Genomic DNA, 18,254 nt, shown 5'->3' with positions numbered 1-18,254 from the left:
ATTTTTTATCTCTATACTGAGTTTAAGTTAAAATTATTAAAATTCTAATAATGAGGGGGGAAAATACTTACCAAACTGGGGTCTCAGAGAATATCTTTTCCATAAAACACTAATAAAATGAGTCACTTTTGGTGAGAAGACTTTTGCATTATAATGTTACCCTAGTTTTGAGATATGAGGCAATTAGCCTAGGATAACGTGAACTATGTTCTGCCATTTAAATAAGTAAAGGAGATTCTATGAAGGTTCATTTTAAAGTAGAGCATATCTATCTGTGCTCCGCAGGTGAAATCTCAGATTTGCTTGCTTTGTTTCTTATGCATCGTAAGTCTGAAGGTAGATGTCTTAGTGTCCAGTGTTTGTTAAGGAGCAGAAAACATTCACATATAGGGGCTGCTAATCTGGGCATCTTTAACAGTCTATATTATAACAGGGTTCATGATGACTTATAGACAATTTCTAGTCAGTCTTATTCCTACAATAGAACTGTTTCTATGCATTCAATTGTTATTTCATTTCTTACTCAAGACATTATAATTCCATATGTAATTTTTAAATTTTTCTGTAAAAGTAGATTTTAGATGTTTTTCCTTGTTATCAGATGATTTTCTTTTTTGCCACAAAATGTATGTGGGCAAAATTCACTTTGTGAAAAAATTTTAAGGAGCACATCTTTTGCTTTATACAATATGTGAGATTAACAATTGAACATACTATATAACATTGGAAATATTAATACATTTTTAATGAGCCAAACCTTCACTTTTAAAGAATACAATGTTGGTTACTCTAGTTTAGAGGGCAAAAAAAAAAGTTTAGATAGAGCAGCTGAGTATCTAAAATAAATAATATATAAATACATAATTGCACACATATACATGAAATACACAGGTCATTTTACAGATGCTTTTTAAATATTAGAAAAGATCTTAGCGTATCCTCCTAAGTAAAATGTGATATGGAACTATATTGTTGATATTACTAGAAAACATTTAAATATTAATTTAGAATGATTTATTAAATTGAATTGGTCATTTGTCTGAAATTAAGTTTAGAATATCTTAATTGTTGTATTCTGAAAAATAGGACAACAGAAATTATACTATAAATAGCGACAAAGTGACTTACTCTCCTGCTTCCTTCTGTTTTTCCCTAATATTGCTAAAAGATTCAAATAAATATAAAAATATATACCATTTTTAAAATAGCTACTTGCTAGGGATAAAAATAAATGATAATATACATGGATTTATTTGCTGCATTTCATTAGTGGAGATTCTGAGAGGTTAAAATTTTATTTTTAATTAGAGAAGGATTTTTTGCCTGTCACCATAAAATATAACTGAGTTTGTCTCTTTATATAAAAGTTCCCCCAAAATTCAGAAACATTAACTGATACTTTGATTACACTTACAAATACATAATACAATGCTCAAAAATTTTCTCTGTTAAATGATGTTTAAGTCCAATAAATTTGTTGTGCTATCTTGTACACTTTATATAAACTGGCATATTTAATCTCATGAAGTTTGATTCAAGCAATGTAAAAGAAAACAACTAATGTATTTAACTTGCATTTATTTTACAATTGGAATAGAAGGACAATTAACATGCAATGTACAGTGTCAAAAGCCATTACCAGGTAATTAGTTTTTGTTTTGAGAGATTTGAGCATTTAGGTACTGAAGCTGCCCTCTTAAATACAGGATACATATCATATAATTAGACTATCATTGCTATGAAATAAATAGGGAACACTGAGAGTGGCTGTGTCCACATAAAAATTTCCCAAATTTAAAATATATTTAATACTCTTTCAGAATATGAGTGAGAAATATTTAACTTTTCCCATCCTATCTTGTTTATTTTATTCTCCGCATCTCTCAGAGGCCATGGTAAAGGTTCTAATTATATTCTATTGGCTTTTCTTTGCTTGGTTTCTTTCTGTTTCTCTCTCCTCTTTTATTTTAGCATCAGATATTTTTATCTAAAAAGAAATCTTATAAACCTGTTTTCTTTTTTCCTCCATGTTTCAGTATTTTATTCTATAGTTCTTACCTAATAATTTGATACATTATCCATATTTCATCAAAATATTTCTTATGGTTGTTTATCAGAAGGGTGACTTTAGACCAAAAGTTGCCAAATTTTTGTGATTAGGGGTTTTAGAAATGTTGCCTCTTTACTCAGCAAGTCTAATTGTTAGATATAGTGAAATTAACAAAAAAGTAATGTTTGGTTGCTTAGTATTGTTCAAAAGCCTTAATTATGTGTAGAATCCCACCAAATCTTTAAAATAATACAGTATACATCTATTTCTATATATACATATTTATATTAATCTAAATAGACTTTGAAGTAAAATGTTAGGAATCTAAAAAGCTTTTGAAAGTATTTTACATAAGTTATAGTCACAGAAACATTATTTTATTTATAGCTATATGGGTATCTAATAGCCATGTCTTTCAAACTTTGAATTGTCTAATTTGTTTTCCTTGAGTTTTCTTTTTTTCTTAAGCAGGAGGCACAGAGGTCCAGGGTCATAGCAATCCATTTCGTGAAGCATCAGATTTTTACTCATTATGAGTTATATTTTCTGTCATACCTTTGTTTGTGGTATCATTTTTTCTCATCTTCTATCCTGCATTGTATCTACAATCTATGATTTTGTACATACAAAAACCTAATGAAAATTTTGAACTTCACTGGCTAAATTAAAGGGAGCCTTTCTTCTGTGGTAAAAGCTACATTTATGGTGCATAAATATTTTTAATATTTTTAATATTTATTTTTAATATTTTTAATATTTAATTTTGATTGTCAGAATTATTCTGAGTTTTGCTGGAGGTTTCAGTTCTTTTATTCATGTTTGCTTATGTCATGAGTGAATATAGATATTGGATGGGTTATTTGCACAGTTCTTGAAATTGATCTGATAATGGAATTTCATACCATAAATGAATTTGGGAATTATAACTATAAAAGAATTACAGGAATCTTAAGTTTTGGCTTCTGGATATGTGAGCAAATCTAACTAAACTGTACTCTTTGCCCACAATGTTTAATAATTTCTGGTTTCACTAATGGGCAGATAGATTGAGAAATATAAAGCTAAAGATTCCCATGTGAGTCAATTTTTGCATAATGCTGCTAACTTGTTTTTTTATTTGGTCATTCATTTCACTTTACAAATCCATTTCATACTTGTTATTAGATCCCTCTCTGGGCGCATTGTTGGAGGTGTGTGGTGGTTCTTTACCCTGATCATAATCTCCTCCTACACGGCTAACTTAGCTGCCTTCCTGACTGTAGAGAGGATGGTGTCTCCCATCGAAAGTGCTGAGGACCTTTCTAAGCAAACAGAAATTGCTTATGGAACATTAGACTCTGGCTCCACTAAAGAGTTTTTCAGGGTAAGAGATATTGCTTTGTGATTTCTCATTTATTCTTGAAATCTATTTAAGCTTCATTTCCCTTATTCTCTTCCATGGTCTATATAAGGGTCTAACTCTTCTCTATTTCTTAACCTTATCTCTGCTCCCCACCCTCTCTGTTCTTATCCTTAGTTCCAATATCTATTTTTTTATTTAGTTGATGAAAAAGTGTTGCAATGGAATGTTAATTTATGAAATATTGCAAATTTATAACAGTTGATTTTTATTACAGAAAAAAATTGAAGTAAATTACAATTAAGTTTAGTTACTATTATTTTAAACAAAATGCTGTTGGGTTTTGCTTTAGTTTAAATATGTATGATTGCCATCGATCTATGTTTTACAGTTGGAAATTCACTTTCAAACCAGTTATGTTAATTCTATGTCAGGAAACTGTTCAAATGTGAAAATCCTGATTTTTTTCCGAGCTATATAAGAAAAGGCTAACAAAGGCATTCAACTTATTAACTTTTAAAATGGGTAGCATAATTGTAATATGTCCTTGAAATACATTTTATTAATTTTTTAAAAAATGGTGATCTTACAGTCTTCATGTATATAACAAATCCAAAGGCCTAATGTTAACATAATTTGTATTCATTTTGCTATTATCTCTATTTATTAAAATATTTAAGTATAGTTGACTAACTAGGTATTAAGTCAATATATATATGACATATGCTGATCTCTGGTAATCCACAGAATCTTGAATGTATCTGAGTTTGTTTGAATGAGATCTAGACCAGTTTTATTTCAGTTTTAGGACTAGAACTTTGAATTAGACAAAATGTGAAGGTAGTAGTATGTATAACTTAAAGACTGTCTTATACTACATTGCTTCTGCTCTCTTTTCCAGTGGTAGTTTTCATTAGCTACCACAATTTATATGCAGAAGTGTGGTCTGTCTGCCAGCAACTTCCCTGACTTTAATCCAGTTCTAAGTAAGATTGTGATAATACAGAATTGCTGCTAATGACAGATTGCTATTGACAATTACTATTGACCATATTCGCAATATGTTTATAAATACTCTAAATATAGTGTTCTAGCTTGATCATAACAACAGATTTATTAAAATAAATTAGTACATTGCATGGCTCTTAATTAGCAGTACATTTGAGACTTTTTTAAATTATTTTTGCCCCAATTGGACTTGATTTTTATTTTGTATGTTCTATGAGTGTTTTTCTATCTCGAAATAATGTGCTCTGTAAATGAGAAAGGGACCTGATATACAATGGTTTACTTTGTTTCATTTATCCTGATTATAATAATCTTGTTTCCAGACACTCTACATGAGTTTGTACCTAGTGAAAGTGTCATTACCTTGTTTGGGCAACAGTAGTGTTGACTACTGCACCACGTTTATACCCTAGAGATTTTTGGTACACCTTAAATCAGTCAATCATAGAAACATAGTCATCAAGATGCCAGTATTTAAAATTCTCTAGTAAACAAGATAAAAAGCTAGATAAACAGAGGCAAAAAATGGTGCTACTTTTGTTTATCAGAGCACTAATCCCATGGATTCCACGGTCCAATTATACAGTGTGAGTGCACACACACACACACACTTGCTAACATAATTGGTCATGTACCATTTGCCTATGTGAGGTTGTGAGTTTACCTTTTCAACAGAAATAGAGAACAGAAAGATGTTGAATATTTAGGCAAACTGCTAACTTTCCAAAGCATTTTCTTATGCATTCTCTCTTTGAATCTCGTATTATTTCTGTGGGTAGTAGGAGAATTGTTTGCATGTTATGCATTATTAAGCTGAATCTCAGCTAAATTGGGGGACTTAACCAAGTTCATACAGCTAATAAATGTGCTTTTATTTATCCTAAAGGTTCTTTTCCATACACAGAACACAGCGTTTGAATTTATTTCACTGCTCCCATGCTCTGTTTTGGTTTCATCTGTGTTTGCTTATATAATATTAGAATATTAATAATGATAGAAATTCAGGCAGACTTCATGGATCCTCTCAACATAATTTCAAAAGTAACTGTTGATGAACTGACAATAACTAGATCTGAGTGCTGATAACATTGTAGTCAACTTCTTATCTAGAGAGAGAAGCTGTCTATCGCTTATATTTAAAAATCACAGCTAACATATACCAGCTAATATAATGGCACGTCATCAAGTGAATAGGAGTTTGCCACGTTAGCTCTTCATTGAAATACATAAGAAGATTATAATTTTGGAAATTATGTACATAAAATAATTGCATCTTAATCTTGATGATGGGTGTGTTGTGGTAACATATATCTAAATGGATAGGATCCTATAATTCTGACCCACGTAGTTTTGTAAGCCAATGTTACCTTAATAAAAAAAAATAAAAAGAAGTTGGATCAGATGAAAAGCTGCAGCTAAATGTAAGTAATTTTGAGTAACTAACTTTGCTAACTATATGAATATATGGCAACAATTGTGAGGACAAATTTATTTTTGTTTCTGCCTCTGAAAAATACTTTTTAGTCACAGTAGTAACTTTCCAACTGTATCTATCAAGTCTTAGGCTTTTTCATGAAATTTGTTATATGAGTATATGGGAACAAAACAGCAGACATTGTTCTTAAAAAAGGAATTTATCCTTTAAATAAGAATTTACCAAGAGTGCACTTTAAAATATGTTGAACATGAGGCTAATTCATAGATATTATATAAGAAGGATTTAATTGCTTTCCATTAACATTTCTCCCCTTGAATCCTAGGATTTACTACTGTCTGTCTACTTAGCTGTAGTTTAGGTGTGTTTGAAGATTCGGGTAAAAAGGACAGTGTCTATTGTTTCTATTCCTAGGATTAACATGCACCACACATCCTAGCTCATCCTCTTTCTCAAGTGTCCTTTAGCTCAAGGCCCATGGGGGCGGGGGTGGGGGGTGCGCTCTGGAGCTGAATTCAGTGCAGGGTGAAAGCTCACAGAGATGATCCTGGTGCCTGGTCTGCCAGGAAAGCAGAGGGAGCTGGGAGGCGTGACGCTGATGGAGACGCACTTGTACCCTTTGTTCTCTCGCCATCTGTTTTGCTCACTTTCAGATCCAGAACAGTTATTCCATGGGGAAGGAAAAAACTTAACATTTTTACCATTTGCTACTTTTTTAAACTTCTAACAGTTACCTTATGTTTCCCAATGTGCCCTAACTTAGCTTTTCTGATAGAGTGTCACTTTTTTATGCTTTTTCAAGCAAGGGATTTTATTGTTAATCAATATATTATTTAAGATTTTGTACTAGAGTTTATCAAGCCAACTTTGTTTTTTATCACGCATGAGTTTTGTATTTAGACATTTGAAAAATTAATGTGAGAAGTTAATTTATCGTCTAAATTTTAAAGGTATGTAACTAGCTACAGAATGATAAATATTTTAGTTAAGATCACTAGGAGATTAAATGGCCAGTTTTAAAACAAAATTCAAATCTGTTAGTCTTTTGTCTCAATATTAACTAATATTTCCTAAAAGTTTATCTTTCTTGGGATGAAAGCACATTTTGTTAAATTATAAAATGAATATTTCATGTATTTTAGAAGGATTTGTTTTGTCTTAAAGTGATGTTAGTTGCTCAGTTTAAGGTGAAGATGTTTTTAGGTATCAGGTAAATTATTTAGTAATCAATTGTGTTGCATTAATATTGCTTTAGTGAAGTCAGTGAATGTGACTAGCTGGAGAATTCCAGTTTAAGTCATACAGATCTGACTTAAAATCTGTACATTAGTTTAGTAATAATCAGTAAAATGTGACTGACATATTTGCTTTGTTCTGTGAGAGAGTAAATAACATACAATATCATAACTACCAAGGGGTGTGAAGAAAATGCAGACATCTCTTTCTTCCAGAGTTTCTGCTTACAGAACCTGTGTCCACCCTTATACAAAATGAGTGATAATGTCTGATTCATTTTGGAGCTATTGATTGTCCCTAATTGCAGTGCCACCTCTGCATACCTATAATTAAGAAAGAATTAGTCTTTCAGTTAAAAATCCACTATTTTTAGAGTTTCACATTTTGAATATTTTCTTCTCAATAAAAGAGGACAAAACAAATTAGATGAGTTTGAGTTGTAAATTACTTCATAGAAAATGTATGCATTTTAGATTTGGGGATTTAGATTTGGGGATAGGAAATGGCTTTATAAATAAACCTATCTTTGGCCTGTGAAAATAGTAACTTACAGATAGGAAGCACATCTTCGTGCTTTTATAAATCCTACACATGTTTTGTTTATTTCATCTAATTTTCTCCTTTGGGAGAATTAGAGACAGAGTATCTTATGAATAAGTGGTTTAGATGAACTATGCCTACATAGAAAGAAGTGATTATAAAACATTATGAATATAAATATATTCTCCAACTTAGGAAAATTAATTATTCTATTCTCAGAAGGTGAATATAGCGTGATGATAGTCCATGAAACTCCACAGTTGCTTCCCGGCATCAGAGATTTTCCATAGAGCTTATGAATAGTATAAATGATAAATAGTACTAATACAGATGTTCCTTACCTGAATAAAACAACTACTCTAAAATTTTCCTTTCATATATGTGTATGTTTTATAGTCATATGATATCACATATCTATGATTTACTATAATAATAATCATAACATCCATAGAATGACAATAATTTAGATTCTTCTTTTAAAGTCAGCAGTTTTTTTTTTTTTTTTTTTTTGGTTCCCTCTCTGGTGTAAAATACACTTATTTATATTTCCATATAGCAACATTGATTGAAATACAATAAAAATTAAAGTATTGGAGCCAGCATCCCTATGGTACTACACTAATTGCTATTTCACCAAATTTATATTTTGTTTCAGTTACTACTTTTGTTTAGCAATAATGCAGTATGATTTCTTTGTTGATACACTGTAGAACAGATTTCAATAATCTGTTCATATTTTCAATAATAAGTGGTGGTTCTCCATCCTTATTCCATCATTTGTGGTATAGCTAATTATTTCCCTGTACATTTCCTACATATCCCCTTTTTCTAAGGAGGCAGGAATGTATGTATTATAGTTTTGAATATATGAATATATATGTATTTATACATATATAAATACATATACACCTAGCTTTTTCTATATGAAAAAATATATGTACACATCCTTAAATAGCTTGGAGATGATATTTGCATCATCATAATCATCATCATCATCATCACCTTGAGAGAGAGAGAGTGCCATATATAGCCACTTCATCACCAATGTCAAAATGGTTATTAATATCAAAATTGTCCCTTAAGAGACACTTTTGCTTATTCTTAATTATTGAACTACTTTCCAAAAAACTAAGTACTAAACAAATGATTGATGTGAATAAATTAGCAGTAAATTGTACTATATGGTTATACTGAAAATCAGTCGCGTGGTTAGTCATATTTTTTACAGATAGTTTTCCTTGTTTTGTTTTTTTTAGCTTGCTCATTACATAACAATCTGCATAGCTCACAATTCTACATATTCAAGTCTCCTCTAGATAATCCAGGACAAATTGAAATCATTTCCTCCCTTATTGGCAGTTTTTTTTCTCTTTTTTCTCATCACTCCACAAAACATCTAAGGGCGTTACTGAGTTTTCGCACATTTAAAGTATACATTTAGCCTCAGGTGTCTGGGAAGACTGTGTTCTATCATTTTTGGGAAATGTAGCTGTTTTAACAGTGCAAGAAAGGTCAAAATTTTAGAAGACTTTGCCAATGCTTACTTAATGTGATAGTAAATACTCCAGTTAATTTAGTAGTTCCAAATTCATAGGAATATTGCTAAAGTTGTTGAGATACCATATTGAATCATGTTTTCTGTGATCAAAATTCTATGGCAGGGCAAAAAAAGGGTGTGTATACTTGGTGAATTAAGATTGTGTAAAGAGTAGCTTCTCCCAGGGTAAATACGAGATGTTGGTTATTCTCCCCTTTCCGTGGTCATGCTCAGCAGTTTTCATTGTGCTTCCAGTCTAGTCATTTCATTTAGACACCACTTTGGTGGTTTTAAAGGGAGATGAGAGCTTGTGTTATCCATTGAGTGGATAATCAGACTCATAAGATTATGGAAGGTTTTCTGTTATTGTTCATATTAAAGAGCAAAGTGCTCATTTTTGTACTATCATCAGGCCAGAACAATTGTTCTAGCAGAAATGGTTCAAATAAGAGGAATAATTTGGATTTAGTTTTTCATCTCAACACTTCTGAGATTCTTGTTTAGGTGCCTACGAGGAGATGAATATGAGTATAAACTTATACAGGTACTTTAGGTGACTTAGTGATCTTTTCCTTTTATTTTTGCAAATAAGTTAAAAAAAAAAAAGAAATCTTCTCTGCCTGTCTCTATTGTTTTTTTCATACTGGTTGCCATGGTAATAAACACTGCCTCAAAGCTCTGCAGAGAATAGAATTGTGCAATATCATTTAAATATACTGAAATCAAAACCTGAACTAAATATAAATATTATTGTTAGAATTTTGAGACCTCTTTAACTAGACTTTTGATATTTGAAGGAAACCTTGTTATTAAAGTAATTTTCAGTTCACCTTTCTAACATATAATTTTACTCCAGATCATAGCTACTGAATGATTATCAAGACTAAGTTGCTAGCAAAGTTGGCTACTTATTTTCAGAGAAATAAGATTTTAGAAATAAAGTGACAAGTGACAATTGGGAAAAAAATCAAGCAATTCTAAAAATTGAATGAGTTCCCAAAATGATATTTAAGACTTCATGTAAAGAAATGAAAGGGGCAAGAAGTGACAGCAATTAGAATTTGCAATAGAAAGCCCCTCCCTGGTGATGCAAGGGGTTAAGACATAACCTATGAAGCTGTCCACAGCCACTATAGCAAGAGTTCGATCCCTGGCCAGGGAGCAACCCATGTAGCACAGCGGACCTCTCCTGTCTCGCCCACTGCTCCCGTCAGCAGTGTATTTCAGTCAGTCTGCCTGTTCTGTTCCCCGCTCTGTCTCTGGTGAATCCTCTCACCCCCCCACACCTCTGTCCTGTACCCCAGTTCTTATATGCATAAATAAATATATCTTTAAGAAAAAAAAGAAAGACCCCTTCTTCCAGGGAGATAGTGATTCAACAATACACTGGCCACTTCTCTTGGTGCCTTTTATGGACAAAGCTAGTGTGAAACCAGACATTTCCAAAACTCATGGCTCTCATTCACCATGGTTCTTCTGGCACAGCTGGCACAACTTTGAACAAACACTCAGCTCTTGCAACTTTCATGAAGAGATGGGGGAGACTGAACTTCATGTCCATATTCTGACTTTTCAGAGGAACTGGCTTCTGTATAACATGAGTGAAAACACTGACAAAAACTGTACCAGGTGGATGACCGCTGATAGCAAAGTGAAAGGTTTGGACTAGCTCACTGTCATTCACCACAGAGCCTCCCCTGCAGCTCAGTATGGAAAAAATGGGAGAAAACCTTCAACTCCCAGCTTCCCCTTGTGGAGGAAAAAAATGTGAATGTAGTTACAATGCTTTGACTTTGAGGGGAGATTGCCTAAGATTCTGGTTTCTGCTTCATCTATATATGAATTATGAAAAATGTAGAAAATTGAACTAACCTATAATGAATAAAGAGGTTGAATCAGCTATTAAAATCTATAAATAATAAAAAGCAGATAATCAGATGGGTCGTTGGATAATTTTACCAAGAATCTATTTATTTATTTATTTATTTTTAAAAGATTTATTTATTTGTTTATACAAGCACTAGGTTACAGTCAGAAGCGGGGAGGGTGAGAGAATTCACCAGAGCCAGAAACAGAACAGGCAGAGTGACGAAATACACTGCTGAGGGGAGCAGCGGGTGGCAGGAGAGGTCTGCGCGCCATGTGGGACCCTCACTGGTGGCAGGGGTTCGTACCGGCACTGCAGAGGCTGTGGGCAGCTTCGCAGTCCAGCGCTCAACCGCTGTGCCACCAGGGGAGGCCCTTTACCAAGTATTTAAAGAAAAATTAATACCAATCCTTCTCAAGTTTGTCTCAAAAATAGAAGAGGAGGGAACACTTCCAAACTCAATATACAAGAATTACCCTAATGCCCAGCCAGACCAAGACACTACAAGGAAAGAATGCTACAGGCCAACACGGATAGTAAAATCCTCAGCAAAATATTAGCAAACCAAATTCAACAGCATTTTAAAAGGTTCATAAGCCATGTGCAAGAGAGATTTACCTTGAGATGCAAGAATGTTTCAACCTATGAAAATCAGTATTTTATACCACAATAGCAGGCCAATAATGACATGACCATCTCAGAAGATACAAGAAAGCATTTGATACTACTGAACACCCTTTCAGGACTAAAACATTCAGTAAGCTTGTAATGTCAGCAAGCCCATGGTGACCATATGCTCACTGATGAAAGTTTTTTTCTAAGTCAGAAAAAGGTAAGGATATGAACTCTTGTCCCTTCCCAAAATAGTACTGGAAGTCCTAGCTAGGAAAAGTCAGCAAGAAAAATAAAGGTATCCAAATTGAAAAGGAAGATATAGTGTTATCAATATTAACTCTTTTCATAGATGGCACGATCTTATATGTCAGAAAAAGCCTAAAGATTCCACAAAACAACTGTCAGAACTAATCAATTAAGTAGAGTTGCAGGAAATAGAATCAACATACAAAATATCAGTCACATGTCTTTTACAGTGAACAAAGTAAGTCTATTTATAATAGCATCAAAAAGAATAAAATACTTAAGAATATACTTAACCAAGAAGGTAAAAGAATTATATATTCACTACAAAACATTGCCTCCTAAGTATTTTCAGTCATTGATCCCAATTCTGAGTTTATAATTGCTTTCTTCTTCATACAATGGATGAATCAAATACATGAAGATAACTGGCATCTCCTTAAACTTTCAAATCATCTACAAAACTTATCACCTAAGAATTCTGAATTCCCTCAATCATTGTTTATTATCTTGCAAACTCATTGTTCTGGTTTCTATATCTTTTGAATGTAGACTATTTAGTTTTATTCATAGTATACACATATAGAATTTGACTTGATTACCTACAAAGGATCTTATTCAGAATCTGAAAATTCAGATTAGGCCAACCTCAGCTGGACACCTATGTTCTTCAGCCAATGCTGTGTTTACCCTTGGGGAAAGAAGCTGCTAACTGACAAATATACTCCAGGTATCATAATCTTCACACTTGCTCTGTTCTTATCTGTGTCACTCACTAACCTCCTACTTGGCTCTCAAGCTGGTTATTGTAATCCTGCTGATTAGACTGACTCTGTAATTCCATTTATAAAAACTTCAAGTTCCTCAGTTTTTGTGCTAACTATATCACATTAATCACTTGCCTTAAAATTGTAGTTTACTGAGAACTTGGGTGATTTAAATATGAATTGTGGTAAGTCTCATATCTTCTATACTGTGAATAGGCAGTTGATTAAAGCCACACTCCAGATTTGGCATTCATCCCTGTTAAATTTCACCTTGCTTTGGGTTTATTTGTTGAAGCCCGTAAAATGAGAATTTTGATTCTGTCATCTATCATAACACCTGTAACATTGAAATATCTGTCATTTATGTCTTCATCCAAATTGACTAGAACACTGACCATCATGGGGCAATGTGTAGATTCAGTGGTATAACAAAGTCTTCTTTCCGATCACGTCTGCATGTTTTTTTAATTTCAATTTTGTTTATTATTGAGACATGATTCAGAAGAATAGGTTGATACTGCCTCACATGTAGTTGTTTTGGTTTAGTTTGGTCAATTCCCTTGTTTGTTTCTCTATATTCCACTTTTTTTTTTAAGACTTTTATTTATTTATGCATACAAGAATCGGGGTACAGGCCAGAGGTGTGGGGGGTGAGAGGATTCACCAGAGACAGAGTGGGGAGTAGAACAGGCAGACTGAAATACACTGCTGAGGGGAGCAGCGGGCAAGACAGGAGAGGTCTGCTGCGCCATATGGGTAGCTCCCTGTGGATTGCTTCATAGTGCTGCGCTTAACCCCTTGCGCCACCAGGGAAGCCCTCTCTATATTCCACTTTGAGCGGAGTTATATGATACTTGTCTTCTGCTTCTGACTTATTTCACTTAGCATAATCCCCTCCAGGTCTATCTGTGTTTTTTTGAATGGCAAGATTTCATGTTTGTTTGCTTTTATAGCTGAGTTGTATATATGTACTACATCTTCTTAATCCATTCCTCTGTCCTTTGGTGCTTAGATTATTTCCATAACTTGGCTATTGTAAATAGTGCTGCAATGAATATGAGTACATATATCCCCTTACAATTAATGTTTTTGCATTTTTTTGATAAATACTAAGGAGTGGAACTGCTTGATCACATGCTATATCTATTTTTAATATTTTAGGATACAACATATTCTTAAGGTATTATAGTTTTAAATATATTCAGGATATAAACCTCTTGTGATTTATATAATATATAAATAGTTCTCCCAATCAGCAGAATATCTTTTTGCTTTATTTGTATTTATTTTCTTTCATTGTATAAATCTTTTTAATTTGATTTACACCACTTACTTATTTCCCTTGCCAAAGGGGTTGAGTCTCCAAAAACATCTTGATCACTGATATCGTAAAACACATCACCAATGATTTTTGCTGTATATATATATATATATATATATATATATATATATAGTAGCTCTTGTATCTAAATCATTAATCTATTTAGAGTTTATTTTTGTACATGGAGATAGTGACCCAACTTCTTTTGCATGTGACTGCCCAGTTTTCCCAACACTATTTGTTAAAGAGACTCTCCTTTCCCTGTTGTATGGTTGCGGCACCTTTATCAAGCACTGATTTTAAATGACTCAGATGTGATCTAGAGATTTAATCACACAGAATAATTACACTTGAAATAATAAACACTTCTTGGGTTTTCTAGGTATTTTTTCCCATTCATTTTTGTGTTGCTGTTGTTGGCAAAAAAAGTGGGAAAATAGTATCAACTATGAATTAGGAGCCAGTTTTCAAAGCACAATTGTGTTTTCATTGTTGTATTTTTTCTAGCCTTTGTAGCATTTTTTTACTCATACCCTTAGCAGTGAATTTTTATATTGGAATTTAAATGAAATGCTTTTTTTGATGTACATGCTGTGTAAACTACTGTGTACCACAGCTATTCATTGGTTTAGCAATCGAAGTCCCTGCAATGGGGATAAGATGAATTTATCTTTTAGGTATTTTAGGCCTGTCACATCATCGCTTTCCCATTTTAAAGATATTGCTATAAAACGTATACCCTAATAATGTCTTTAGTCTTTCCATCTCCACACAATCCTCCCTAACCTTCAGTCTGTGTTCGGATGAGTCATGATTTTGAGAAGTCTTTCTCGGGACAGTTCTACCCCTTGTCTCGAATTTCTCTGCATCCTTTCCTTTAGCTGATAAATTTACAAAGTTTTTCTGAGAGCCTCCTGTTACCATTCTAATCACTTCCTTTCTTCTTCCCCCAAAATCTGCAAATCCTATCTCTCCTATAACTGTGAAAATTGCCTTCCTAAAAGGTCACTTAAAGTACTTCTGGCCAAATTGAAATTTTGTGTCTTATGTCTTCATGTTTTATAGGAACTGTGCTGCATTTCTCTCTCTTCATTCATTAAATCTCAATGCATTCACATATTTTCTTCTATGTCTGTACTGTGTTTTCCTAAATTGACATCTTTTTTCTATAGCCGTGAACTAAGGCTGCATGCTTTTCTCCTGCAGAAGCTAGTTTTGCAATTGTCACAAAAATAATTTCATAACTTTTATATTTAAATGCTTCTCAGATTTAAAATGAATGGCAACACAAACTATAAAATATGAAACTTTAAAATTCAATGTTATTTTAGCTTCATTCAAAGAGATATTGGGATGTACCTCTAAAGAAAATCAGAAAGTGACAGGAACAATCAATTAAAAATATTAAGATTCTTTTCATTGAATTTGAACATATGTTGTTTATGTTTAAGATTTCATCTAAATAGAAGTTATACTATTTGGGGAAGAAATCTACTATTAAAAATTAAAAGTCCAGAATATGCTAATGAATTTCAAAAATTGCTATCTCAAATAAGTAGTTATAGTGTGGACTCGTCCAAGCATTTTTGTAGGGGCTGCAGATTTGTAAACAGCAAAGACCAACCTATGTGAAATTCTTTTTTTGCCTGCCAACTCTGGTAGTTTCTGAGGACAGTTTAAATTGTTACTGATGCCCATAGAGATGTGATGGGCTATCAGCTGAGTTCTACAAGAAGGTAAAAAAAAAAAAAAAAAAAAAAAATAGGCAAAAATGTAAAATCTTAAAGGGAAGACAATTATCTTTTATCTTAAATACAAATATAGAATGTTAACCAAATGGACTACCATAGATAGGTTATTAATTTACATTTTGATACTCTAGTCTTAAATTTAGGAGGCTCTAGGTTAAATTCAAACTATGGAAAGGAATTTGAGTAGCCTTGTTTAAAATGTCTTAGCTGCTTAAGAAATGCAGGGTATTCCAGAGTGTTGTCCTGACCACACTATCATTTATCTCCTCTCATGAAGACATTATTGATCTCATCAAAATGTGAGGGCAAATGTCATCTTGAAAAAATTCACTTGAGGGCCTCTCCAGTGGCACAGCGGGTTGAGAGCAGTGCTGTGAAGCTGTCCACAGTCTCTGCAGCGTGGGTTTGATTCCAGGCTGGCCAAAGATTTTCCCACATGGCATGCAAACCTCTCCTGCCGTGCGCTGCTCCCCTCAGCAGTGTATTTCCTCAGTCTGCCTGTTCTGCTTCCTGCTCTGTCTCTGATGAATCCGCTCACCCTCCTGCGCCTCTGGCCTGTACCCCAGCTCTTGCATAAAAATAAATAAATCTTAAAAAAAAAATGCCATGGATTTTCAAAAAAAAAAAAAGAAAAAATTCACTTGACTTTATCTTAATTCCTGAAAGAATAGTTGTCCTTAATTTGACATCATTTACAATAATAGTCTTTGTTTAGATGTTGTTCAGATTAAAAATTAAATTGTTATCTTGAAGATATTTAAATTTGGTGAAAGCAGTACTTAGATTTGAGAAGGAGTGGAAAAAGAAGTTGTAATGATTCCCAAGAAAAACTTAGGACTTTCACTTTGGGGCATCTTGGCACTAGGAGAATGGAAACCAATTCTCCAGCCCTGTATTTTCCTGCTGCATTGTTCATTCTCTTCTCTCACTACCAGAACTCAGACTAATATTACAAATGATAAGAGATTGTTTTGTTTATTCAAAAAGGCATTATATTTTGTCTATATTCTCTCCTACTGTGCTAAAACTTGGTTCAGTTTGATCAGTATTCAGTTTGCATATTCCGAACAATGCTTAAATTTTCTGGATGCTATTGATGTAGAATAATCTGTCTTTTTAGCATGGATTGCTGGAATTAAGAATTTAAACTGAAAACACTGATATGCAGTCCCTATTTGACCACATGGCATTTTACTAACCTAGAAAAAGCCCCCTTCTTTTTAGTCTATTGTCTAAGAAACTAGTTGCCAAGAGTCTGGAGAGGTTAAGGAGATTATAGTGTGCTCTCCATTGTCTCAGGTAGCCTATTAATTTACAAATTAAACCAAACTAAATGTTATTACCTAAATTAACCTGGTTAAAAAAAACACAACACTATAATTTATCATGCAGATTCTTGGATGGGAAGCCTAGGGGAGAGTTTTGCTTTGTATTTGGATTGCTTTTCTGCTGATAACTTTTTTGATTACTATGGTTTTGAAAAACAGGATTTCTAGCAATCACCTGTCGAGTTCAGAATAACAGTTTTTCTAATATTGTCCAAAAAGATTACACAAAGATACTTTGAACTATCTCTATGTAAAAATATAGTCAGATTGTGCTTTTATTGAAGATAGTGGGAAAGTTCAAATCAATAAAGCTCTTGCCCTGATGGGTGATAGTTGTCAACGTAACAGTTTCATACTGTTCATGAAATACGTACTTATGCACTTTGGGCAAATGTGTTCAAACAAATAGTTCTTGAAGACATGTCGTTATGAATCCATTTCATTAACTTTGCTAAGTAAATAAAGAGTCAACTAACAAATGACAGAAAAATGAGCCCACTGGTAGAAAAAAGATGTATATCTTTCAAAATTTGTGACTTCAGAAAAAAATGCTTTCAGCTTTATTCAGTATCAGAACTCTGTATTTTAAGAGCTTAGATAAATTTATAGATTTTATTATTCCATAATTACATTATAATATCCTACTCAGTTAAAGAAAACATGGCTTAATACATATGAAGCTTGATCATAAAAAGTGATTTCACGTGACAGAATTTGTATGTCTAGGTCATCTTGTATCAAAACTTGTACATATGCCAAAAGATTCAAAACCACAATAAAAAAAGACTGAGCAACTAGTTTAATACACTGTACCTCTGTATATTTTTTTCTGCATTATATTTTAAAGTCCTTTATTTCTTGGAAAATTGTTTTGTTCATACAGTAAGACATACCTTTAAACTGGAAAGCTTTTATGAATGAAACATGAACTTATTCTTCACTTGATAAATATTATCTTTGACATTATTTAATTAAATATCCCTTCAAAATTTTAGTCTTTAAAAGAAATCATCTTGATATGTGTTGTTTTCCTTTTACTTTGTTGCTGATTTTTAAATTTTCTCCTAATGGTATTCATATTTATAAAGCATTTTACATAATATTTTAATGCCCCCTACATTGATATTTCAACTTAGAATATTTTGACATATTATCCATATATAATGGATAATTTGACAAAATGAAATTTGTAATTTCATTTTGAGCTCTTATTCACC

The 18,254-nt window shown here is 32.8% G+C and overlaps 1 protein-coding gene across 1 annotated transcript in view; it reads left to right on the top strand.

Moving 5' to 3' along the window:
• The window catches only part of GRIA2 (glutamate ionotropic receptor AMPA type subunit 2), a 99,644-nt gene that overhangs the window by 76,269 nt on the left and 5,121 nt on the right, over window positions 1-18,254 (top strand). The window contains exon 12 of the mRNA XM_054690185.1: window positions 3,215-3,413. Within this exon, the coding sequence (XP_054546160.1) occupies window positions 3,215-3,413 (199 nt within the window). The remainder of the gene's footprint in view (window positions 1-3,214; window positions 3,414-18,254) is intronic.

Source organism: Talpa occidentalis, unplaced genomic scaffold (genome assembly GCF_014898055.3).
Source record: "Talpa occidentalis isolate TD23 unplaced genomic scaffold, MPIMG_talOcc4v2.1 talOcc4.8, whole genome shotgun sequence".
In the NCBI taxonomy this organism is placed as follows: domain Eukaryota; kingdom Metazoa; phylum Chordata; class Mammalia; order Eulipotyphla; family Talpidae; genus Talpa; species Talpa occidentalis.
This window is presented reverse-complemented; position numbering and strand designations above follow the sequence as displayed.